Genomic DNA, 26,953 nt, shown 5'->3' on the forward strand with positions numbered 1-26,953 from the left:
TGAGACTTTGCCTCAGCAGCCCCTGTCCCTTGTGTGGTGCAAGTCCAGGCTGAGGTTCAGGTCTCTCTGCTGGATTTATATTTGCACACTAGTTTTTTGGCTTTCCTTGAATTCTTTTTTTTACTGTTGCGGCCAATATTTAGGAAGCAGAACTAACAGTGGAGAAGGCTGGCAGAAGCCTGCAGCCACTCATGATAAAAGAGACTTTTTTCTGGGGAAAACTTGTCCTGTTCAAAGACTAATGTAATCAAAAACTGCAGCACTGTGCTTGAAGCAAGGCAATAATCCAACTGTTAACAGGAGCAAGGCCTGATGAACAGTCAGAACAGGGAGTCTCTGGCATCCCTTTGGCTCTGAAGCCAGCCTGTCTCCATGCTTGCTCAGTGGAGGTGCCTGCAATCTAATCTGTCATCATGCAGGGATGTGAGTGCTGGCCCTGCTTTTGAACCTGGATTTCAGTGTTGCTCAGCTTGGAAATCTGCCCCCCCTTTGTACAGATTCTCTTGGATGGGTGGAATGAGCCCTCCAGAGCATTCATGTGTGTCCAGGAAGGCAGGTGGGTATTTCCCCCAGTCCCAAGGCTCGTTCACCAACACCTGGAGAACTGGACAGACCTCAAGATGAACTAGCAAGTAAGTGCATCACCAACTTAACTGCTCTGGGACCGGGGCCACGTTCATCCTCACATCACCTCCCTGCTGCCTAAGCCAACTCCATGTTTGCTGGTGCCTTGGGGAGAAGGGTTGCTTCAGGCATAACAATCCCTTCAGAGGCAGATGTTGCTTTTCCAGGCTTTGATGCTGACAGTCAGTGACAGCAAAGCCTGACCAATAACAAATATAATCCCTGTTTGCGTTGCTGTAAAGAATTCAACAGTAGGTGGAAGCCTTGGAAAATCCTTTGAGAGGTTTCTCCCTACCAAGTGCTAACTCCCAGCTAGAGAAGAAGAGTTCATCACTGCCATAACACACATCCTTCAGTACTAATGATGCTTCAGCTGTCAGGATTTAAGTTTACATATAAAGACTTTATATTTACCTCTGGTGGAAAAACTGTGCTTCACTTTAAACAAGAGAACTCTGTTTCATAAAGGTCACAGTTCTGGTCACATTTACCAACTGCTTTTTGAAGCTTATGGAAAGAGTATCTTTATAAGTCACTATTTACTTTTATTATTTTTTCAAGTTTTTCGGACTTTTTTTATTTTAATCTCTGTGGGTTTGTGCGTCAACTGTTCTGGGCAATCAGCTACATCTTGTTGACATTGTTAATAGGCTTTCTGACTTGGCTGCTCAGCTGCGTTCTGAAATAACTCCATCAGGCTCACAGCAAGTCAGGAACAAAATGGAAAGTTTAGAAGAGGGAAAGCTGGAAATTAATTTCCGGAGCTGTGTGGTTATTTTCTAAGTCTGAGCAACATGCAAGAATTCTTGGTAAGATTTTTGGAGACAATTCCGTGCTATTTTCGAAAGTTATATGTTTGTGGGAATCCAGGCTCTCGCAGATTTTCAGCAAGCTAGCAAAGTGAAGGGATACCAGGAAATGGGATTCACGAGTGGGGAATGGTTTACCTCAGGACGGCTGTACTGACTCCTGTTCACTCAGTGGTTTCTTGGTCCTTTTTGCAGAGATAGCTCAGCTGTTTGTGAAGTACCTACTGAACTGCTACAGCCTGGATGATTTAGAAAAACCTGGACTGATTTGGGCTTTTCAAGCTCTAAAGTTTGGCTGCTCTTCCACAGTCAGCAAAGCCGTCTATGCCACAAGTATGGAAACTACAGAGAGGGTGAGTTAACCCTGCCCTGGGCTTCTTGGAAGCCAGAGAACATCTTCCTGCCCTATGCTCTTCCCTGCAATAGTGCCATTCCCCAAAACTCAGAAGGGTTGCAAGTGCTTAAAGATCCCTGTAAACTGGGTGTTCAAGGCAGTGAACAGCACAGCACACTTGGACTGGGAAAACTTCTGGAAAAGGGCACTGGGCTCCTAAATCACTTGCTCACTTTTAGAAACCAGCCCTTCAGCTATTCAGTTCCCTCACTTTCTGCTGCTTACTCTTGGCTGGGCTCACAGAAGACGTGGCTGGGTCAGAGCAGGCCTTTCTCCCACCCCTGGCTGTGCTGTGCCTTGCCATGGTACACAAACCTCCAAGCTGCTCGCAAGAGCACCGGGCGCCTGTTTTAATCCTTTTTCTTGGGGTGACAGTCCCCACTCCTCCCAGGAAGTTGGGCCTGAGGTGACTGCAGCGGTGTAATACTGCAGGCTCCCTCTCAGATGAGCTGCTGGAGCAAGCTGTGATGTATTAATAACAGCCTCCTCTGCACTTCAGCTCTGAGACCTGGCCTGGTGTATGCCGGGCTGACCAGACGGTGACTCCGCAGTTGGTCTTCCCTTTGCAGAGATCAAAATAGCTCAGAATGTTACAGTGACTCTCATCTATGTGCTAGATGAGACCTACAGAGCTCACTGGGCTCTGCTACGGGTAACAGGCTCCTTGGTCATCTTGATTTCATCTAAACACAAATCAAAAATAGATACGCTCGGGGGAAAAAAAGAAAAAAAAAAAAAAGAAATCCACAACGTCAGGAATGTCGCAAAATACAAGCCAGCCCCTCTCACTGATCGAAACCATGCTGTGCCCTGCAAGCCTCCTCCCAGCCAGTTCAGCCTCACCCACGACGAGGTGTTCCCCAGGCACTGATGTTCAGTCGCCATCCACGGAGGCCCAGCCAGGGACCCGGCGAAGGCCGCGGCCTCCCGGCGGTCGCGCGGTCGCCGGGGCGGGTCAGAGGGTCTCGCTGTAGACGGCGCACGGGCTGGTTTCCTCGCAGAGCTCCAGCTGCACGCTGGAAGCGAACCAACGCTTGGCACAACCCAAGCTGTAGTTGAGGGTGGTCCGGTAAATGTTCTTGGCGCGCTTGGGGAAGATGATGGTCGTGCTCTGGAACCTCAGCGGCTTCTGGCGGGGCTCGAAGATCAGCTGGGACTTGTAGTTCCGCCAGGTGCAGTTGGGAGCAGCGATGATCGTCTCGCTGTAGGTGGTGACGGTGGGGATGGGGCCGTAGAAAATGTCGTCCCGGTAATGCTTCTCGGAGTCGTACTTCACCTCGGAATTGCACCTACGGAGGACAGCAAGGTATCAGGAACACAGCCCACGCAGCAAAGGAGATAAGACAGGCAGGGCTCTTCTCTAACCCTTTGAAGCTGGCAATGTTTATGATCTCTTACTGCACAGACACTGGGGCTGATGCCAACTCTACAACCCAAAGCAAGGGACAAATGAGGACTCTGTCCTTCTGGTGAACCTTGGTGGAACCACACCTTGCTGTGAATCCATCTCAGCATTTCTGCAGTGCACGTGCACAGGGGACCATGGTCCTGCCAGGGCAGAAAACACCTTGGTGCATAGGCTCCAAGCCACCCACTTCTTCCTCTGGTTTCCTCCACAGGTTCCACTGGGACCTCAGGTCAGCCCTGAGAGCTACACTGGAGGCAAACACCCTGTAATGGACTTGTTGAGCTGTCAAGGCTGTGTGTTGCTCTTATTTCTTTATAGTGCCTCGCCATCAGAGCACGAAGATGCCCAAGCTGGCTAAAATCAGCCTGCTGGGAGATGAGGGGTGAGGTTGCTTGCTGGAGCCTACAGAAAATCCAAGCAATGGTGAAAAGGCAGGTAAAGCAACAGCATAACTGCAGGCTACGGCTGCCCAATACCCATGCCACTGGTCTCAAAGTGACCACCTGAATAGCCACAGGAAGAATCCACAAAACCTGGGATATCCCTGCCCTGCCTGTTTTCTGCAGGCATCCACAAGGGACGTAGGGACAGCAGGCCACGTAAAGGGTTTTCCCTAGAATTCCTAGCCACGAGGAACAGCAGGACTTTCACTGGTTTTCCCTGCTCCGCAAACGCTCCTCTAGCAATCAGCAGCCAAGGAATGTGCAGCTCCACGTAAAAAAGATTAAAAGCTGGGTGTGTGCTCCTCATTACCTCCACCCGGAGGGGGGCTGACTGATTGTGCCCCGAGTGTAATCTGAGCTGCTGTAATGTATTTTGCACAGCCAGGGTGTAAGCAAGTCATTCAGCACACATAAAACACGACTCAGATGTAATCACCATAAAAACATGCCCGCTGGCAGTTCCTCAGCCAGCAGAGATTTACTGGGGTACATTTCCAGAGAGACGTTGCATAGGTTGAGGGAGGTGGGAATTTGCTTTACAGTCCTCCCACTGTCCCTGCCCCAAGCTGTGTGTAACTGCTCCAGGCTGTTTTCGGAGTACATTCCACACCAGCGAAAGAGGAAAAGAAGAGCAGAGACCGGTGTTTATCCACCAGCCCCACAGGAGGGCAAAACATCTCCATCACCGCCTTGAGGGACCATCTCCTCACTAGGAGGAGCTCATTCAGTCTCTATGGGCTGGTCTAATGTTGCTTTCTCTGCCGCAAGGGCTAACAAAAACAGGTGCCAATTATAAGGGTGTTGCTTCTTCTCAAGATACGAGCCATCTGGGAACAGTATGAAGACCATCAGATTAATCAGTGGAGCTATCAAGCCTACAGATGTTAATGGTTTTGTCTCATAGCCTTGGAAGGAAAGCTGCCTTCTGTTAAAACCTCCCCCCAGTTTTTGCCTCCTCCCCTCCACCTCTGCTGCTGTTAGTGTCTTTCATTCAGGCTTTACTCTCCCACCTGTCCCTCCCTTCCCATCAAAATAACCATGACTCCCATTTGTAAACACATTTTAATTTTGGCAGAAGGAAAAGCACGGGGAAAAACACAGAAATCCCCACCTACCCACCCAATCCCATCTGTACCTGATTTCCTGAACGGGCTCGGGGCTGACCTCAATGCTTTCTCCAAAAAACACAGGGTGCATTCGAGGCCTTATCTCTGGCATGGACGGGTTCAGGAGCAGGTAAGGCATCTGCAGGGAAGGAGAGCACAGCAAGTGTTGGAGCACAGCAGATGAGGTTCCCAGAGTGCTGTGGCTGGCAGCTGAGCAGGCTGATGCGATGCTGCGGACTGCCCTCACCTACCAACACCTCCCAGGTATGTGACTCTGCCCAGATCTCTGGCACTTCATGCTGCAGTATCTGTTTGTTGAAATCTGGCCCTTCTTTTCCCACTTCCTTTCTTGTTTTTTAGAGGAATTGCAATTGTTTGGGGGTTTTCTTTAGCCCTGGTATTACCTTTACTATTATGAACTAACAAGTTCACAAACACTCGAAGTGCACCAGCATGGAGAAGTGCTCTATGTCTGACCTAACACAGACACAGGGCTTAAGTCTGCTGATTTAAAGAATATAGGTCTACTTAAATGAGATGTGTATTTGTATTTATATTTATATGTGTATATATATATGTGTGTGTGTATATATACATATCTTACACTGATCCAGCAGAGGAAGTGGGAAACTTGCTGTTGCTGAAATCTCTGTGCCAAAAATGGCTCTCCTGCTCCAAGGGATATTCTAGTTAACCATGCACAGCTGAGGGTGGGGTGAGACACTCAGGCACCTTGTGGCCTCAGCAATGCAGGAAACCAGTTTCAAGCCAGGAGTTTATAATGAATGGAGCTGCTCCAATTCATGACACCAAAACCTGGATTTTTAAGACTAACTGCACCCTGAAGTTACTACTATGACAACTTGTCACAGTCCAGCCTAAGCTCCTCTGCCCACCACAAAAATGAGTGATCCCAGTTCTTTATACTGAAAGTGCTCCTAAACATCAGTTCCCACATATAGAGATCCTGTGTCTGGTGCCTGGACTAAGCCCAGCAGCTAATTAAGCCTAATCCTGCCCTCCTGGAAAAATGTCATTGCATGTTTCAGTCCCTGCCACTACTTCTCTGTCAGCAGATATTTATGACACACAGGGACAGGGGTTTTCTTTAAAGGAGATGCCTGGCAGCCTCTGTGCAGGGTCTCTAAATGGATGAATAGCTCATGGAGTTTTCTACTTTCTGCCATGCAGAGGCCATATGTGCTACAATCACAGCCACATTTCACCCACGTAAGTCAGCAAGATCATCTCAGGACTCACAGAACCCACTGACAGTAGCTGAGGATACAGCTCTTGTGTTGGCTTGCTCATCCCAGGCCTTCCCCAGCATCTTCTGGTTGGGTGGCACAAGAGACAACACTGGAGCTGTGACCTGGTTCTACTGGCAGCACGGGGAGAGGTTCTGCAGCCTGTGTCCTGCCCTGTACATTGTGGAGGTCCCCAAATGCTCAGCAGAGTGTGCCCCAAGCTGGTGCTAACTGGCAAAGCCCTGCTGGGTTCAAAAGCCTCAGCTCCCACTAGGTGAGGTCTGGTTTTCTCTAGTGGCTTGGACTTTCCACCTCAGGCTAAGGCAAAAATATGTACATACATATACATGTTTACCCTTCCTACCAAACACTGCCCAAAAGGCAAAATTCACTTCTGGATTGCTTTCAACACTCTTAACAGGGGAGGGCAAGGGGAGCCCTTCTGGTCGTAAATAAAGCTCTTTGCTTCTGAAATGTGAATTGTTTACATCAGACAAGCCTCAATTCACAAGGGTGCAGATATCCAGCTTTTAACAGTCTGCACATGGCCAGAGCTCTTTCTAAAGACATCTTGTACACGAGGAGAGGTTCATTGGGGTGCAGGAGTCAAACACCATGTGGACATGCACTCGTGGGCTCTGTGAACAGCAGGCAGGCTGCCCTTTGGGGGCTCACCTGCAGAGAGATGCAGAGTGCTTGAACTGGCAAAGGAAGCCAGGCTGGGGAATTCGTGTCCCTCCTCTAAAGAAGCATTTTCAAAGAAGCCCTTTCAGTGCTTCCAGGCAAACAAGTCTTCACACTTCTCGCTAACAAATGCTGACACTAAATGTGCTCTAAACATCCCCAGGATGCGGGAGGCGAGGTCCTTGCTGTGGCTTAGCTGGCACACTGTGGACACTGGCAAGCCAAAGCCTGAACTTCTACTGCCTGTCAATACCATTATAGACTCTCACTTATCTTCCAGGAGTAGTACTGTGAGCTGCTGCAGGTCAGAAACCTTGAAGTGACCTGGAAGTCTGCACACGGAAGATGTAAATAACTTACAAGGCATGGCCTAAAAATAGAGATCATCTGTAGGACGCTGCAGGGTGCTCAACAAACAGCAACTGATTTGCTTGCACAGCATGAAGGGGTCACTAAACAGTAAGCACAGGTTTTACACAGCAGGGACTGAAGGGCACTTCAGGTGACATTTTGTTTCCCCTCCAATGATGTTCTGAAATGTCGGCTCCTGCACCTCACCTGGAGCTGGAAAGCAAGGAACAGGGGACGTGAGCTTTCCAGAAGATTTGTCTTTGGGGTTGAAATTTTATATGCTTGGCACGTGTCAAAAGCTGGCTTTTTGGCAAGACTTTGACACCAGTTCCTTCCAACCTGTTTTAAGGCAAAAACAAACCAAAGATGTTCTGCCTGTCAAAAAAATATGGACTCAGTTCTTTCTTCTTCTGCACAGGAATGGTTGAAAGAAGAGGAGCACTGGACTGCTGAGCTCCCTTGCAAAAATGATGATCCCTGGCTCGTTTCTAGCAATCACTCAGTGATCTCTGGACACTTCACAAATAAGGTGGGTTTCTGTATTGCCCAGCACCACAGATGGGCTGGCAGGGAGCAGAGCTTGCTGCCACTACTGGGGGTCACTGATGGTGAAGAGGAGAAGCCCACATCACTTTAGACCAGGCTGTCTACCAGGGATGCACAGCCGAGGTCTGTCTATCCAAGGGTTGCTGTCCTGGAACACTGCAGTGGAGACCTGATTCATCTGTCCCCAGTAATTGGAGCTGTGCTGGTACTCACCAGACACAGCTCTGCAAAAACCACCACAACGCTGTCAGGTTGTGCAGGGACATGCAGGGACAGGAGGTAGCCTGGTAGTCCAGGAAGGTTGAGGAGAGGAAAGGAAGGATACTGGAGAGATCAGTGACCCCCATGTGCACACGTTGTGCCCTCAAAACAGATCCAAGGTGACTACTAAGCAGTAAATGTGTTATTATTTTTATTTCCTTTCCAGCACATAATTTGTTTCAACCAGCAAAGAGTTACAGTATTATTAAAAAGTTGAAATGCTTTCTTGTTCGGCTGCATTTTTCCCTCTGCCTCTTCCCTCTGATGCCTTTCAGGCATGTAACGGCCTGGGCAGCTAAACTCTGCTTCCTGCAAGTAGCAGATAGATAAACACAGATAAAACTGATTGCTGAACAGAATTCAACCTACAGCTAAACGACAGCACTGACTGTTCCTTTAGCTTTCAAATTCCAGGCAGCAAAGCAACAAAAAGGAAATGAAAATGATGTGATTTGAAATACATAAACCTCCAGAGCGTTTCCCCAGAGAGCACGCAGAACCAGAACTGACCGACTCCTTTTGCTACGGTCATTATGTGGAAGGCACTAAGATGTGGCATTAGATCTCTAGGGACTGTAAGGGGAAACGGCTTTCCGAGTGTCAGGGCTACAAACAGGATACAGCTTCCCAAATTCCCAGCTCCTAAGTTAGCCAGGGCATAAGCAAATCTCTCACCACATTTTCCCACTATGGTAACATGTCAGGTCCATGAAAATGTCACTTTACTCAGCTGTTATTTACAGCTATAATGAAAGATCTGGCTGAGTTATTTGATGCACATCTACATTCTCCGCTCTGGAAGATAAGCAATATTTGTTTAACAGACCATTTATTTTCCCCATATCTACACATATTGCACATTACGAGTAATTTATACTAGAGCCGGATGAGATTATATTGGGAGGTGATAACAGTAAATGCAAACCTCAGGTAGAAAGCAGGGCTTTATTATTTCAAAGAATTACATCTTTCCTGCTTATCTCCCTCTTTTATTTCAAGTGGGAAATGTGTGCTGCTTTGCTTACTGTCCACAGGGTTACGCAGGGACGCAATGGAAATTCAACAGCTAGAAGACATCACCCTAGATGTCTGCCATCACAGCCACATTTTTCAGAGCAGATGATGAGATCCTGATGCCCATTTCCCTGATCTGCCCAGAAGGGACATCTGTCAACAGTCTGCAGATCAGGTGAGGCCCAGGGCCATTCCTCTCCTTTGCAGCTGGCATTGAACCAAGGAAGAAGAGGAGTGGGTGCATGTCCAGAACTGGATGGAGCTGAGGGACAGGGGGCAGGCAGATGGGGTTAGCCCTTGCCAGGCAGAGGCCACAGGTATGGAACTGAAACCACCAGCAACCCCTGCCGGGGAAATTCCTGCAGGATCCGGCCCCATGGGAGTGGTTCAGAAGTGGGTCAGGATGCCAGGCTGCCAATGCCAACCCCTGAGGCAAGCCCTGCTGCAGTGCCAGATGGGTGCCTTGCTCCCCACACAAGCCCGGGGCTTTCCCCAGAGCTGCTGGGACCCACGTGGCCTTGGAGAATCACATCACCAGCCCCATGTGCAGGCTGCAAGCTGGCTCAGGTTGGGGTGCTCAGGTGTGCTTTCTCTGCAGGTGCTGGCAGGTCTGGAAGTTACATATTGCCTGGAAATCCTTCGGTGGCCATGTTCCCCACTCACCCCCTACAGGACAGCCCCCTGTTCTTCCCGGGGCACTTCCAGTACAGGACAAGACGCTGGCTCTGTGGCCCAAGGGCTCTGTTGGTTAGGATGTTAGGAGGAGATGTTCTGAGTTTGTTGTGTTTTTTTTAATATCAGCCATAAATCCAACAGGGTTTGCACACACTCTGGCATGGACCCCGTTGCTGTGACCATGCCTGTGAAGGCTGTGCCAAGGGACAAGGTCTCCTCCGTGCTTGAGATGAAGCTGGAAACTCCTCCCACTACACGAGATTGATTCTGGCACCACACTGTTGTCCAACAAGCTCCTGAATGTAAGTAGAAATTTCCTAAATCCCTGCAGCTGACTCACTAGGATATAGTCCCACAAAAGTCAGTGCTCAGTCAGGCAGGTTGAATGCACAAATATTCAAAAGCCTTTCAAAGAAAAGGAACTTGTTGCAGTGACAATAGTTCCCTTCACTGTTGGGAAGGAACACAAAGTCTGCTGCTTCAGGAAGGTACGATTGATAGTTCTGCAGATGAATGTGATCCTGATCTCCCTCAATATCCATCAGGAGTTGTGCTGATGAATGCAAAGCATTTATTTCAATACAGCCCCAAAAGCAGTTGTTTTAGCCTAAAACTATATCCCAGGGCAACAACAACAGGGAAAGCTCTAAACAGATCTGGCTCCTTTGATGCCATTTCATTCCCTACCCTTTCAGCAACTGCTTCTTTGTGCATATTATTAGAGATTTATTTCATTGTATTTATGTTCCTTTTGGCCCAACTTTATGGGCACAGCCTAGAGAATTCAGTAACCCAAGTCATAAGAATCAATTTAATCATGTTTCAGATTTAAGAGGCAGAACTAGGTAAAAGTCACCTTCTATTTTCCTTAGGATATTTGCACTTAAGCACAAAACACTTGACAAATTCCCTATATGGACTTTATTTGAAGAAATAAAAGCCAATTTCTCCTGCACTGCAAGTAAAACGAAAAAAAAAAAAAAGTCCCTAAATGGTGTTGAACTTGTGGTATTTATGACTCTGGCCCTAAATTGCCTTTCATATTTTCTTGGATCCCAAAGCTGTTCCCAAATTGGCTGGTTAAATGTGAATAAATGGTGCATTGTCTTTGAAACAAAGTTGTGCTTATTAAGGAGCAGAGAGTTTACTTTTTCAGAGTCACAGTTAATAACACAGAGCAGAGAGAGACAGATTTTAAACACAAGAAAGTCCTCGATAAGGGCGTGCAATCTCCTTTTAGTCTGCATGAGCAGAAAAGTTCTGTAACAAATTTGTGAAGTTGGAGAGCAAAATAGGCTGACTGCAAAATAAACCAAATGGGCTCAGACTGGTGGTTTGATAGTTCTGCAGCAAAGAATAGTATGAAATACTTCCCGCGGATCTGGAATGTTGTTTTCTTCACCTGACAGCAATTTATTGTTACTGTACACACTGGAACGTTGGCTGTTACTGAGTTTCTATATGGTTTTATAGTATTCTAACACAAAGAGTGCAGGCTGCCTTCTTGGCCCCGTCGTGTTTGTAAGCAAAGCAAACACTAATATAACAGGCAATTTAAAAAAGCATTTCTTGGTGTGCAAATAGCTGCAATTATTGATTTGCCAATTCTGCATGCTCTGATGAACTGCAGAGGAGTAGAGTTAAACAGAAGCACATTCATGGATTGCATAACTGCTCATAGATCTGCAAGTCCTTGTTAAACAGCAAGATTAAAGCTAATTAGACACTGCAATTTAGAAGTATGAAGCAAGCAACGCTCTTCATATTTTTCCTGCTTTAACAACAGCTGCGAGCACAGTATTTGCAGGGTGGAAATGAGAAGTAGTGAAACTCTCTGTACAATCAAATAGAGTGAAAGTTCCTACTTACTTCATTATTTTGCAGTGCACTAAACAGAGTTAAAGAGCACAGTCCAGCACCACTCCAAATAATACAGTCCAAGTGTTTGGATTCCTGCAACTTCCTCTACTTCCTAAAAGCATGAAAATACCCCCAATGTATGGAACCCATACCCTAAGAGCAGGAGCCTAGGGCTTGGAATGTGATACAAAATTGGAAAGCATCTACAGTATGAGTTTCTCTGAAATGTGTAAAATATTGATTTATGATCAAAATAACTGGAAAACCTAATTTTGCCTTACACAGATCACAGGAATAACTTTTTTCCCCTGTAGGAGTCAAGCACTAAAACTCTCAGTCCTAATAGCCCATGAGCTGAAATAAATTTTCTCGTGTTCTTTCATCTTCGATATCTAAGGGCTTTCTTGAGTGGATTGGTGGCCAACTCTCATACTACTGGAACAGAAACTGTCATATCCCTATTACAGAGCTCTGCAGACACCTCCACCCCAGCTGTTTTCTGGTCCAGCAGCCTTCGTTCACCTTCCTCCCACATTTTATTTTACAGACACCTAGCAACAGCCTGATCCTGCCAAATCAGAGGTGTGTGGGTAACTCTTTGTACATAAACAGTCCCATCAAGATGCCACACACGCCCAGGCATCTGCAGGTAAGTCTCCATATTTGGAACCACGGCATTAGAAGGTTTTGAGGTTTGATTTTTGCAATGACACCTCACAGCCTCCCCACTGCAGTCTGTTGAGGAGGAGTCACTGTTCATGGGGGAAGGCTTTGGCATGTTCAGGAGTAAAAGGTAGTTTTCAATAATATGCTAAAATAGCCTTAGAACTTGAGAAAGTGCACGAGCATGTGAGAAGTCAGTGCAAAATGTTTCTATGGGGAAGAAGTCTTTGAATTGTCACTGATCCATAGGTAGATGAATTTTTCTCACAGAAAGATTTGTGCCACAGTTTCTATTCAATATAGAAGCCAATTAACTGTGTTGAATACACATCTTTTATATATGTTTAAAAAAATTTTAAAGAGCCCTAGGGAAGAACTTTCATCATCCTTTAAAAACCACCACCACCATTGCTTATACTCTGAACTTTGTGTTTTAAAAACAGTTTTCATAGCCCAGGGATAGAAATAAACAAATAAAAGAGAATAATAGTCATAATAAATCTACCCAAATCGTAGTTCACAGTGAACCACTTCGCTGGCACTGCATCAGGCTGACTGAAATCTGCTGTGCTCTGCCAGCTGAGCTTACAAACCACTACTCCCGCTCCACTCGGCCGTCAGAACGCGAACCCTTCACTCCAAAAAGCTCTGCTCCAGCAAAGGGCAGCGGATGCGGCCTGCCCCAGCCCCTGTCCCAACACCCCAGATACTCATCCGTACCCTGCCCCAGCTAACGGGCTGTTCTTTCTTTCAGCCAGGGCTCCAGCAAAGGAGGCTTCGCGCTCCTCACAAAACAGATGTGGGATGCCAGGATGGCTGGGAGCCAGACGCCCCTGCCTCGGTCCGGATGGATGCAGCTCCAACCTGCACCTAACAGGCAGCACAGTGTCACTGAGGAGCAATTACACTTGTCTGTCACGAAGGTAAGGCAGGGGAGCCTGTTTCAGACCTGGGTTTAGCTCCCACACCGTTATCAGGAGTTTGCCCAGCCAAACTGCCACCACTCTTGTGAGCATATCCGAAAACCCCGCCTGGCATTGGGCCAAGCCTCGCCTGGCACCGCAGCGGCGGTGCCAACACCGGACTGCAGCTGCCACGGGCAGCCCGAGAGCCCCTGGCCACCAGCGGGGGGACACGGCCAGGGGCGTCCCGGCAGCGGTCACAGGAGCCCTCCTGCCTGTCCCCCGCGCCGGGGCTCTGCCAGCCTTTCCCCCCACGAGGCCCGGAGAGGACAGACCCCGGTGCCCCGGTCTGGCTCTTACCACTTTGCCGTCCTTGGCCTCTCGCCGGTGCCCCGGGGCCGGGGGGTCCGCACCGCCGCTGCCCCCTGCCCGGCCCTCACCGGGCGACAGCGAGTAGAAGGGGGGGCTGGGGCTGGGGGGCAGCCCCGAGTCCGGGCTGTCCAGCAAGCCTTCCCGGCTCTTCTCCTTCAGGCTCTCGTCCATCCCTTGCAGCTGGAGGTGACCTACCATGTCTAGGGGGCAGCGAGGGGGCCGCGGCGGGAGAAAATCCTCCAGAGCCGCCCGCCGCGGAGGGAGGGAAGGGGAAGGGACGCTGGGGGGCCCCCCCTGAGTCCCCACCGCCGCCACCAGCCCGCTGGAACCCGGAGCTGCGCGGGGCAGCGCCAGCATCGGCCGGACCGGCGTGCCCCGGCCGCCTCCCCTCCACCGGCCCCGGCCCTGTCCGCCCGTCAGGCGTTCCCGGGAAGGGAAGGCGAAGTCCGATCCCCCCGCCCAGCCCCGCGGGGACGCGGCCGTGTACGCGGGGCGGCCCCGCCGGCAGGGAGCGCTGGGCGGGACGGGGGACGGGACAGGGACCGGACGGGATGGGGACACGCCGCGCTCCTCCACACGCTGCACCGCCCGCCCGCCGCCTCCCGGCGGCCCATTTATCCGGAGAGGGTGGGAGGGAGCCGGGGAGCGCCCTCCCCTTCCCCCGGCCCCCCAGCTCTGCCCCGGCCACACGGTCTCGGGCGCTTTCCCAGGCGCGGAGCGCGTTCGGCGCCGCCGCCCGCTCCGTCCCTCCCGGCGTCGGGAGAAGGGCTTCCTCACCCACCCGCCTATCCCATCCTATCCAGGGCTGCGGCTTCCCTCCCGCTCATTCCCTCACTGCTGTCAGAGTTTTCCCTCACTTATGTCTGATTTTCCCCTCAGTTCTGATTTTCGCCCTTCTTTCACCCCCGCATCCCCAGAGTAGCTTTTCCCTTCGGTGCTGCGGTGTGTGGGCACCAGGGAAGAGACTCTCTCAAGAACCATCATCTCTCTTTGCTTTGAGGTGGCAAAGGGTGGCTTCACCAAGGCAGCGGGGTCACCGTGGCAGTTTTGGTCCCTGTGCCACCATACCCTCATGGTGGCCCTCGTGCCTCCTCCTGCACCCTCACACCTCTTCCTTCTGCTCCACAGCTGCTGGTCTGCTACCAAGGACGTGGCCTCCCCATCCCAGCCATCATGCATTCGAGACAACCATAAACACCATGGGAGGGCATCCCAAATCCCAGCACAGCCTCTTGCCAGGAGGAGCATCATGTGCCAGAGGCACTGCCAGCACTGAGAGGAATGTGGAGTCCATATCAACCCTCAGGGTTCGGGGAACCAGCAGCGGTTAAACAGGTCAGGCTGGCTGAAGCCAATATGGTCGTTTATTGCACAATAACTGGCTGATGCTAATGTTACCTTGTCCACAGCCTTGGCTGTGTTTTTCTCATCATGTTTTCTCTCTACATAGAGTCTAGACTGTGAGAAATCTGGGGCAAGCCCACTCATACAGCTCAGCCTGGTGGAGCTGTATTCATGGCAAATAGGTTTCCATGGGAAACTGTTGCAATCCAACTGGCCACCTCCTCTTGGTCTGAGTTGTTGGCCCAGCACCCAGTGGAATGAGACTTTGTCTGTTTGTGCTACAAAACCGACAAACACAACGTTTGTTGTGGCAACTGGGGAAAATTTGAGGGGTCTGGTAGTGCACCTAGTGGTGAAGGCTTCACACCCGAGCCGTGAAAATGGCACCAAGTCCTGGGAGGTTGGGTTGAACGTGAAAGTGCCCACACACCATCCTCCTGAGGGAGCGGGTCACACTGTAGGGTGGTAAAGCTGGATATGTTTAGACATAGTCTTGCTCAAGTCGAAAGGAAAGGCCAAGGATGCCCAAATCCACCTTTGACTGAAATGAGGGGCCCTCCTCGGAGTGACTGAAGTGATTTGTATGCACTGAGCTGTGCAGAGGAATGTCACTGATTTGTAAATGTCAAACAGGCACCGAGCAGCCCACACACAAACCTCAGTGAATTTTTACCTCTGACCCGCTCGCCGGCTCCAGCAGCTGCACAGGCTGATTTAGAGCCCCTTACTGTAAGGGCTCTAATGTCTCACACAGGCTACGGCTGATCTGTAAATGTCAAAGGGGACCAAAGGTCAAAATTTCCATAAATTAGTCCCTGGCTTGCTACCTATCATGTAATAGGATTCTCTGGCCAGTTAACACTCTGAACTCAGGCATTCAGCCCAGCAGTTCCCCTGCAGCCCTGTTCCCCTGCCCCTCTCCTGAACTGGCAAGACCATATGTGCAAGGGGAAGGAGTGTCTTCAGAGCTGCTTTCCTTCACAGAGAAAAAAGGAGCAGGAAAAAGAGACACTGGGCAGGGGTGAGTGCACTGTCCTTTTGTCCTAGAAAGGTGTATTTTAGCTTGGGGAGCAGTTGAAGGGAGAATGTGGGTTTTTTTGATTCTTGTTTTGAGAAACTGCAATCCAGTCTTTCCTGGAGGTAAATAACGTATATTTTTAAATGTAGATTTTTGTACAACACGTGTTCAGCTCAGAAGTGGTTGGTCATAGTTTAGGGGTTGTGAGCTCTAAACACCCGACATACTAAGCACTGCTGAGCATCTCCAAGCACTGGCAGGGATATTGACTTCACTTACAACTGGCAAAACTGCTGCTGGGCTCTGCAGGGCATGTGTGTGCACATATTATTGTGATATTGTTATTGTTGTTGTTCTGCAGCCCATGTGTGTGCACATATGGTGTTATTATTGTTGTTGTTACTGTTATTATTGTTATTATTATGTTTAGTAGTAGGTTGCTCACCCAAGTTAGAGCTCTGTTGTGTAAAGCCCAAGGCATGCAGGTGGTAAGAAATGCTCCTGTCCTAATGGCTGTGATGGAAATGACTCATTCTTTGGTCAGTCCTCCTGGAGCCCCAGTATCCAGCTCTTGGCCAGTGAAAATCAGCCTGAATGGAAATTCAGTGTAGGGTACAGTGTGCAGACACAGGTGTATATGTTGTGTAGTGTAGAATTAGACTTGGTGAAACAGGATGTCAAAATATTGCACAGGGCCCTACTGAAGGAAAAAAACAACAAATGCAGGGTTTTTTTCAGTTGAGGCCATGTTGCTTTACTGAAACCCTCTTTAGTTCAGCAATTCTTAATTTGCTGGAAGGAATCACTAGGGACTGGTACATTCCTGTGTCTTGGCTTGGGAACAGGGAAACTGGGCCCTTGTGTGTATGGTGGGACAAGAGGAAGGAAAAGTCTGGAGGGGAGTTTTCTGAAGCAGCTGAGTGTAGACAAACAGGTGCAAGCTCAGTGGTACAAGGGCAGCAGTGTGTGAAGGCACAGGCTGGGGGACAGTGGCCTCCACTACCAGCACTAACTCCATAAGGAATAACCCCACCTAGCTGGGAATTTGAGTGTAAAACAACTGTAAATGAGGAGTGGGGAGTCAAGTAGGAGAAAACTAGGGAAAATTCCAGCAGGAGTTTACCTGTTAAGATTCACTCTCAGGCAGAGGTGCAGTTCTGACATCAGTTAGAGAGGGCTTTTTGAAGCACACATTTCTCAGAGCTTCTCCAACTTTTTTTTTTTTTTCCTAATTGATCTATTTGTTATAAAATGCAATCCCCAGGTCCAGTCCTGAAAAAAGTGGGAGGTCCTGAGAGAGGGAGTGTGTGGGCAGCGGGGGCAGGAACACAGACAGCCTTCCTGCTGTGAGCAGCCCTGCTTCTGGATAAAAGCTGCTATCACTCCTCGAATCCATTGGGACTCAAGCCTCCATGCTTTTATGAGTCCTCTGCCTCCTGTTTTCCCAGCTATTCTCTTAGGTAGATTTGAGTACTTTAGGAATCTGCCGTCCCACGGACGTGGCAGAGTGTCAGCATCACGTGCTAAGTTTCCTTCCACTGCTGCCAGGCTTGAAAGACAAATACAGTGAGGGAAGAAAGAGACAGGATACAAACACCTACATCAGGACTTTTTCTGAAGCAGGCTGGGTGGCAAAATGGGAAGAATGCTAGGAATGTCCATTCTGGTTCAGTGTCAAACCTGATCCTTCAGAACACCCACAGCGTAACCAGTCCCAGTAAGAACGGCTCGGGCCACGGCTGGATGTTGCTGTGCTGTCTGGTTCCCTCCACAGAAGTGCAGCCTCCCCTCTCTGCCGTGTGTTCCCGACAGTCGTGTTGAAAGGCACCGAAACAGCAGCATCACTGAAGGGAATGTGACCAAAGAGCAGGACACGGCGACGTCAGGCCCAGACCACCCTCGCCTGGCTCACCACAGAGCTGTTCACCTCAGCCCAAAATGATCCAAAGCACGGGGCTGCCATTCTGCTGCTCACTGCACAGCTCTAGATGTGATAAAAAGAGCAGGGAGCACATCCATAGTGCCAGACCTGGAAACCACAATAATGATTCCTTTTGCAGGGCAGTATGGCAGAGTGCAAATCAAAGGAACCTTTCTGCCTGAAAAGCACAGGCCATTTATCAAGAGATAAAATCACCTTCTGAGGTCTACTCATTTGTTTTTAGGCAGCCCCCACACCAGAAATGTTTTCAGCCTGGACTCCAACTCTTGGCTGTCTGCTCCAGTGAAGGCCACAGCCCCCTCAAGTCATGGTTGCACCTGCTCTGGCCCTGCTACCCTCACCAGACAAACAACCCTCCTAGCAGTGACTTGGAACAAACTGTCTAGCAGGAAATGGGAACGAAAAGCACAAAAATCTCCTTCTCTGGGGTCAGGAGTGCCTGTTCTTGGCAATAAATCAAAGGAAGCAAATTTCCTTTGAATAGCCTGAATAAAGACGGTGCATCTCCCAGACGTGACAGCAGACTTTGCAACTGCAGGAAAGAAGGATGGTCTTTGAAGAACACGCAAAAGGTTGTATGAAAAGACTGCAGTTTGTGCAGTTTGTGCCACAATTAAGGCAAAACCCTCTGATTGAATGTTGGATTACAGAATGAGCAAAGGATCTGAAGCACCGAAAAATCATCATCAAAACTGCTGCTGACCCTGCTTGCCTTTGAGCAGGGCGTTACATGATGAGTATTCGATTACCTGTGAAGTCCAGTTGGCATTTGCTGATATTGTTACATACTGGATTCCAAACACACCTCCCTGCCTCACTGCCCTGGAGAAGGAGCTGCCTGTTGTCCTGTGAAATTTCCTCTGCTTGTCTGTCAGGGATGCCGTGCTGTAATCTTGGAGGATAATCAACAGCGAAACCATTCATAAATCACAGCTAACAGAAAAGACGCCAGTAGGGTCTTAAATTTCAAGCCTGCGAAGCCATCATTTCAACAATGACAGTCAAAGGGGAGATTAAGAATTCTTTTACATGGAAAAGTTTTTCTTGGAAGAGCAACCCTCTCTTTGGTTGCCTGTAACTACAGTCATGTGGATTTGATTTTTACATGGCCCTTCTGCCTGCTTGCAGGGAATGCTCTGCAGCCCCAATGGGCCTGTTCTTGCACCAAACTGGTGTGTGGAGGGACTGCGGCAGGATTTGAATAAGGCATCAAAAATGAAGAACTGAGGCTTTGCCCAGTGCTGGCGGAGGCCAAATGGGCTGCCTGTTTGGGAGGCAGTGGCAGGACGTTCCAGACCCCTCTTGGCTCGAGTCCACCCTGCCTCTGGGTCCAACTGCAGATTGGGAATGAGACTCATGCCTCGTTTTATGGTGCAAGTAAAGCATTTGGAGATTAGCTGTACTTGCACCTCATGGTGTTTAGGGCTGTGAGGGTATTGTGAAGGCTGTTGCCAAAAGGTGAATGCAGGGCTGGATTAACACCCCACCTGGAGAGCAGGTGATCTTTTTCTGATCCAAATGGAGTCTTGTCTTACGTTGTTCATTTGGACCGAGTGCTGTGCTAGGAAGAAAGGAGGGAGACTGAGTAGTTCTTGCCCTCCCTGCTGTGGATGGTGGTCAGCAGTGAAAGCCTGAAGAAGATGCAATGGGAGCAGGGGAAGAAACACCATGTGGATGAATACAATCTGCTAACTCATCTAATGTGCTTCCTTCAGATACTCTTCCATTGAGAGTGGAAACGAGGTGACTCTCTGCTGGTTTGTTTACTCCTCCTGATTTCTAGACATACACTGTGTTTCTTATTTCTGCCTTTCTAGCCTGCCTGCTCTTGTGACAAGCAAGGGAAAAAATTGCAGTGGGAAGGATCCTTCTGTTCTAGGCGTGGTTAAAGAAAAACGAGAGCACACCAAAAGGTACTCCAAAGATTTAAAAACTCTTCTAAAAAAGCAAGTGTTTCACAACCTAAGATTTTCTTGAATTTTTTTTTTTTTTAAATGGAAGAAGCATGGGTAACTGAGGATAACTCTCCCCAAGAAAAAAAAAAAAACACCACATTTTTTCAGATTTTTTTTTTTTTGTAAGTGATCATTTAGAATGCAGGACCAGAGCAGAGATGTAAAGCCTCAGTGAACAGCTTACAGATGAAATTCTTGCCTCAACAAATAGGTGTCATTATAAGAACTCTTATAGCTCCTATTCTTGACTATCCTGTTGTGATAGTGTTGTGTCTCTTTGATTTACGACATGCTATTCCCTCCTGTAACATCTAACAGTCAACAGCACATTTCTTCTCCAGCTATCCACTCCATTTAGCACATTTATAAAGCTTGGAAGGACAACCACAGCTCTCAAATTGTCTGTTGAGATGGGGCATGTTGAAAACAGGGCATGACACAGTGACATGTGATGGACAATGGGGGAGGTGGTCTCTTAGCTCCATTTCCTCCTGCTCTAAATCAGGTATGACATAAAAGAAATTATTTGGCACCATATGGTGACCTGAGGATTGGAAGGCTGTCTCCTTCCAAGAGCAGTAGCTGTCAACCTGTCACTTGTGGAAGAAAACCAAGAAAAGCAATTCTAGTCAGCTTAAATTCACTGTACAGGAGCTGCATCGCTGCTGAGAGCCACAAATGGGGAAAAAAAAATTAAAAAATGGTCAGAACTCACTGTCCTAACTTCAAGTTAAAAGTCTTTGGTTCCCACATCTAAGCTATTACCACCGAAAGCCAGTTGCTTCATGATCTGAGCTTCTCTCCTAGTGGAAGAATGGGAGCTGAGAATGGAGCCTTGCTGGCTCTGTAGGTGCTGGAATTCAGTAAATTCGTTGTTAGAGGTCACTTGCTGAAAAGTTTGCTTCTTGTTTATCCTCATCAGCAGGCTCTTAGCGGGTCCCTCACACACAGCCCTCCTCTGTGGCTGTCCAGGGGTAGCCCTGTATCACTGAGAATCTATTCAGCCTTTTCTGACTTCTGTAATAATCAGAGACAGAGAGGGCCTGACCTCTGTGTGATGCTCAGAGGGACTGACCTGGGTACCTCTTGTCGGTGTCTGCCCGTGCTGTTCCAGCTGCTCAACAGATGGGGCTGAGCCAAAGTGCCCTGGCACAGGATCCAGGCTTGGGCAAGCAGGGCAGTCAAAGCTCTCTGCATTTACTGAATTGGCATCAAAGTTTCAGCATTGGTAGACGGCCAAGTGTGGTCACCTGTCCCCTGACAGCTGAACTGAGGCCACTGGAGTCATCAGCTAAATTACCTTGAATTGATGACCTGCAGTTTAAAGCACTACAACCCAGTCCCCACTATGCACCCAGCTCCCATTTCCTTTTGTATTTCTCTCACAGAAAAGTAACAGGAAAAGCAATTACTAGCCATATGAAATGTAAGTTCATACAGTGTTTCCTATAAGACTTCAAGCAACTCCTTGTTAAAGCAGATAAGTTAATCTGTCTTTTGATTCAGGTCACAGTAGGTTTTCAGCTTTAAATCACCACGGTACAGTAACTAATGGCATTTGCCATAGAAATGATGTTGAAAAAACAAGGAATCTGGGCAATTATTAGGTGTATATTCCCCTTGAAAACAACCCAGGTAAAGACAGTGTCAGGGAAAAGGATGATTGATCACCTGGATTTTGCTCCCTTGTGTTTTCTTGCCCACTTTCCCTCCAATGTACTATTAATTGTCCCACAATTATTGTAATGAAATCTGCCAGCAGACTTTTCCCCGTGAGTGTCTCTGGCACTGTCAGGGGGGGCTCAGCAGGGCTTTTTGCCTGTGGAGGCTTAAACTGCACAGCAAGAGCAGCACAGTCCCTTCAGGCATTCAATTTTCAGAAAGACCAAAGTAAGAGCTTTACCAGAGTTGGGTTTTTTTCCACTTTGAATTCTTGGTAAAATGCTGTATGTTCCAGTCTTGTTTTGGAGCTCATTATAGTCAATGCAAAGACTCTTGGTGACTTTAATTAGCAGTGGTCTGAACCCTAAAGCTATTACATGATGAAAACTCCCACCAAACTGTAAATATGGAAGTGTTCTGTTTGCACTGCAGATATAATATTTGGCTACAGGGAAGGGATGCTTGGGATTGTTTTCTGTAGGCTCTCTGTGCCTCTTTCAGATGCCCAGTAGTTCTACTGGATTGTTTTTAATTATAATTTTGTTTATTAGGTTAAATAAGTCGGCCAGATTCGATCTCAATGTTAAACAGAAGCAACTGTCAGCTCCTGAAGTCAGTGAGTGAAATTTGGCTTCTCTTAGAGTAAATATAGTTTTGTTCAGCTGTTGGCCACTGGTGTGAGAGAGCTTGTTCTCATGGTACGTCTGCTCCACCCACATGCCACAGCACCATGAGAAAAGTTCCAACACTGAACCTGCAGTACAGATTTTACAGTATGCAGGGCAAGTCCATGAAGCAATGGGAAGCAAAGAAAATCCATGTGCAGTAGAAAAAATATGCAATACACACACACAGAGATTTTATTTCAAGCCTGCTCAAGGAAAAAAAAAAAATCAGGGACAAACCCAAAGCTTGGAGCTGAGAGCTTCTCACTGAGCGGTATCGTTCTGAACAGCCTTTGGAAAGGTGTGTCACTTGTTCTCTAGACTGCCACAACACCCTGGGATGCTGTAAAAATAACTGGCAGTGCCTGACTGACAGGCAGGAGACGTGTGACCCTAAATTATGATGTTTTCCTTTTCATGATGAAATGAATGCTGCCTCAGATAGAGGCTGAAATACATCTGTTTGCGGTGGGAGTGCCATTTTAGGCCCGTTTCTTTTTGAAACTGGGGTTGGAATTGCCAGGGATCAGCAGAGCTATGGGCTCACAAAGAGGGCACTGTCTTTGAGGAATCTTTACATAAGCCCTGCACAACCAAGGCAACAGGAGTTTGCACAGCTGCTGCTGGAAGCAAACGTGTACTTTTAGCTGACCTGGGCTGATGACTTCGGGCGTTAAATCTGACGCTTTCCAGATGTACAGACCCTCTCCTGCCACAGTCCCCAAACATTCAGTCCCCAGGTAAAAAGGAAAATAATAACAATAATAATAGCAATAATAAAAGGGCACTATAAATACCACACTGTATTTGCAGCTGACATTTACAGAGTGCGCGGTCCAGTTTGAAGGTGAATGGCATTATCTTCTCTTAAGAGCTGTGTTTTGAACCACACTTGGTTCAGAGCTAATTAGTGCTCCAGCTATCTTGCATTTCATCTCTAGTTTTCTTCAGAAAACGTGGCTAAATATCTGGACCTGCTGGGAATTGTGTCTGTCTCTGAGCATAAGACCCCAGGGAAGAGCCGTCGATCTGTGCTGGGGCCCGGGAGCACTCACAGTAGAAAGGCATCTTGCCAAATAATCAGCAAATTACATTTTGTGCTTCATGGCAAAACAGAACCGTGCACGTCAAGGGACAGACTTACCAGTGAGTATGGGACGGGATTGTGAAGTATTGTCACTGGACAGGTGACAGGGAAGGGGCTGGTTGCTCCCCCACCCTGTCCTGACTCCATGTGTGCTGCTGCAGGTTGCAAGCTGTGCTGTGGAAGTCGCTGATGACTGCACAGCAGGATCTGGGTTGACATTGCTCGCTTGATTCTAACAAGGAAATGGAACCTCATCCTTGCTCCAGACCCAGCATAAATTGTTCTCCTCTCCAGACTGGTTATTTTCAGCAATAATTCCTGCCCCCATGTAAGAACAGCCCTTGGATGTTTTTAGGGAGGGTGACTGAAGGGTGTGGGGTGCCTGAAGAGGATCATTTATTTTATTCCGTTTTATTTAGGTGTGGTATTTATAAAGGCTCTAAAATTGGCAGTGAGAGAAAAGCAAATATTCTTCTGAACTGGAGACCGCCCCAACACAGACAGCTGCAGCCCAGCCTCTCCTTATTTTCCCTGCCAGTTCTCTCAAGCATGACCTGGTTTGAGGACCACCTTCAATGAGATCAAAAGGTGATTTTCCCTGTGCTTGCTCCACATGCCACTTCACTTTCACACTCCCTGTCAGCTGGGTGGCGAGTGAGACAGGAATGAATTCTGGCCTCCCTTGAACCATGAACAAGTCCAGGGAAGACAGTGATGCAGTGAAGCTCAAATTAGATCTGAGAGAGCCTATAAAGCCCTAGAGATGTGTTCTTGCCGTGGTGAGCTGGGGCATCCAGGGCAATAGTCACTCAAACTATCTCTCACCAGGCAGGGACTCTTTATTCTCCCCTCCCTGGAGAATTACCTGTTATTCTGGGAAAGAGTCCTGGAAATATGCAGGCAGACAGTTGTTGAGAAAACATGGATGTTTGCTGCTCATTTCTGTAGGACTTTTCAGCTACAGAGCAGTAAGCTTCTCATATCTCCTTCCTTCTTTCCCTTTCTTGCTTTCTTACTAACTGCAGCGCAGTGAAAGGGAGGTTTTGCTCCACTGAAACCTTTGTTTCTCTCTCTTGCTGTCAAGAAGCACCAATGTTTCCAAATTTTTCATGGACCAAAATTTCAAAACATCTTGGTTTGCAAAGGGAAGTAAGTTTTCCTCTGACATTTTTGATCAAAAGTTTTGGTATGCTCCAAATTGGAGTGTTTCACTTTAGTAGGTTCAATTAACCCTAAAAGCTTTGCTTTGACTCCGTTCAACCCTGAACATCAGCCTTGAATTGTGTTTCCTTCTAGCAGCTCTAATCCAGTAACTCAATACCTGTATTTTTCAGGGGACAGACCTTAGAGTCCCGAGAGTCCACTCTGCACCATGGCAGAGGGAGTCCTCGAGGAAACAGCCTGCAGGAAAGATGAGACATCATCTTTCTGAGATGACCACAGCCCAGTGGGGTCATGTACTTATAGGAAAATGAGGGTTTAATGGTTTACTGAACACATTGAAACCAAAACATAGTTTCTGGTTTTATTCCAACTGGCTCTGAAGAAAGTGCTGCTTCTTGACTTTATTTAAGGGGGGGGAGGGAGTGTATTTTTATTTCTTTATTATGAAAGGAAAGAGGGTTCAAAATCAGGATGTTTTTCTCCCTGAAAATTTCAGTTTTGTGAAAACTGCCTCTTTACTGGGCAGCCTTCCCAAAGGGAATCCCCAGCCAGCCCCAGTGCTAATATCAGTGCACGGTCTTTGGAGCTGATCCAGAGGTCATTCACGCCATTAGACATTTTTATCGTGGACTTGAATAAACTTTGGACCAGGCTCTTTTGGCAGGAGTATGCACAGTCTGGAAACCTAAAAATAAATCCTGATTTGGAGCCATCCACTGCTTTTCAGTCACCATAATGGTGCATTGGTACAAGCTTGTCAGAGAGGGGATGAGGTGATCTGGCCTCCTCTGTGGCCAGAGAACCTTTAGCTGTTTGTTGAAATAAACAGGGGAGAAGATGCTGTCCTACAAGTTCAGTGTTAAGAGCTCTTGATGAAGAATTTCCCTTTGAAGCATCAGCCCCAGAAGGTTCAGATGGAAGATGTTGTCTCAGGAGATGATATGGTTTTCTCCCTCAGAAGTCTTTTTCACCACTAACAGCTCCTGGAATATGTAGGACTATCATCCTCAGTCCTAGGAAATGGAGAGCTCCGTCCATGATGCAGTTTGTCTGAAGCAGCAGTTTCAGGGGCCAGCAAAAGGGGCTGTCCAAAGAGAGAGTAAGAACTGATCAAAGCACAGGTTTTGCACTTTTCCTTGTCTGTATCCTGTCCATGTTCTGAGAGGTTCACAGGAATTGGAATCAAGAGTGAGAAGAAAACCCTTGGTCACAATGAGTCACCCTGCCCATCACTGTGCACCATGAAGGGACTGCTCTGAAATGCTGACAGTGAATCTCATGCTGTAATTAGAAAAATGTGCATGCAAAAATTGCAGGGAATTTGTTTCTATGGACCCATCCCAGGGTCAGTCTCTGTGGGGTTGCTCTTCTGAGAAAGACAATTGCAATGGAGAAGGAGCATGCTTGGCAATGAGGCCTGGGAGGATACAGCGAAGAAGTGGTTGTACCATGTCAAGATATGAAAGGGAGAGAGAGAGAGAGACTAGAGGATGAGGAGAGATGAAGAACGAGTTCATCCAGAAGGCTCCATCTTCAACTAATTGGTCCATTTCCTTCCTACACATCTTTTTTCATCCATCTGGGTACCAGACACTTTGTTTTCTCTCAACAACAGGAAGGAGTTTGCCCTTTCCATGACATTTACAGCCACCACCCTTTTCTGTGAGTCCTTCATCAGCTGGTTACTGCAATTCTCCCGATTCCCAAGGCAGCTCCCACAGCTGCAGCAGTCCCTGTTTCAGGGTGTTAAGTTGTGGCAGTAATAATGCTGGCCCTGGTGAGAATACAAATGTGTAGTTTGTTGATCCTGGGCTGCAGAGCAGTACTACTGCCTGGCAACTCCACCACAGGAGCTGGCAGGCAGACCGATTTCCAGCACACTGCTCTGAAAGGGGAAAGGGTGTTTTCAAATTTCTTTTTTCCCCTCTGTCTCCTCCAAGTCAGAGCCTGCCAGGAAGCTTTGGAGAGAAGCTCTGGTGCTGGTCTGCGCCTCCCAAGCCGAGTATGATCTCCAGGCTCTTTCTCCAGAACGTGGACACCCAGAAAAATTTGCTGGGTCTCAGCAACAGGTAGGGGGTCACTGTAGGTTAAATGTGAGCCAACCCCCAGCACAAGGGGTGGAGAAGGAGAATTCGGGTGCTGACCGAGCGTGGTTTTGAGGGACTCCTGCCAGAAGTGGAGGTCACTTCTAATCATCCACTGGATGGACGAACAGGTTAAGTCTAAAAGCAGGAGCCGAGTGCCAGATGCTCGTGTGGTCAGACATTGCAGGGAGAATCTCACGCTGGTTCCCCATCACTGAAGAACTTAAGGACACACTAAACGTGCTTGGCTGAATCAGGATGTCTGCTCAGATGTCCTGTGGCTTACTGTGAATTACCATTGCTAAAGGGCAGCAGGGGCGCGTTCAGGGCTGGTGGCATGTCACACCTCCAACTCTGCATTGCCCAGGGATGCCAAGTGACCGTCACCTCAAGAGGGAAAGCTGCAGATGTATATCCTTTACCACTGATACTCCCTGAACCTACAGTATTCAACCCAGGTCCTCTAAATCAGGGGCAGGTTACATACACACAGTTATTTTAAGGCTGTATTTTGCATCTGACAGGGAGAGGCAGAAACTTTGGAGAAATGGGGCTTAGGAGCTGTGTCTGTTGATGGTGCTTTGCCACCATCCCCTCTGCAAGGAAACCTGCAAACCCTTTTTGGGAGCAGCATATTGTCCTAAGCACAATCATGTGTTCACTGAATAGAGCA

General features: G+C 48.1%; 1 protein-coding gene across 1 annotated transcript; it reads right to left on the reverse strand.

The window, feature by feature from the left end:
• Positions 1-1,009: 1,009 nt before the first annotated feature.
• LOC114054935 (refilin-A-like) lies at positions 1,010-13,867 on the reverse strand. Its single transcript, XM_027878525.1, has 3 exons — positions 13,348-13,867; positions 4,814-4,923; positions 1,010-3,116 (listed from the first exon to the last, which is right to left on the reverse strand). Exons 1-3 carry the CDS (start codon positions 13,714-13,716, stop codon positions 2,783-2,785), a joined length of 813 nt encoding a protein of 270 aa, XP_027734326.1. The 5' UTR covers positions 13,717-13,867; the 3' UTR covers positions 1,010-2,782.
• Between the last annotated feature and the right edge of the window lie 13,086 nt (positions 13,868-26,953).

The sequence above is a fragment of the Empidonax traillii genome, unplaced genomic scaffold (assembly GCF_003031625.1).
Source record: "Empidonax traillii isolate 1590-97213 ecotype Southwest subspecies unplaced genomic scaffold, ASM303162v1 scaffold43:size1863611, whole genome shotgun sequence".
Classification (NCBI taxonomy): domain Eukaryota; kingdom Metazoa; phylum Chordata; class Aves; order Passeriformes; family Tyrannidae; genus Empidonax; species Empidonax traillii.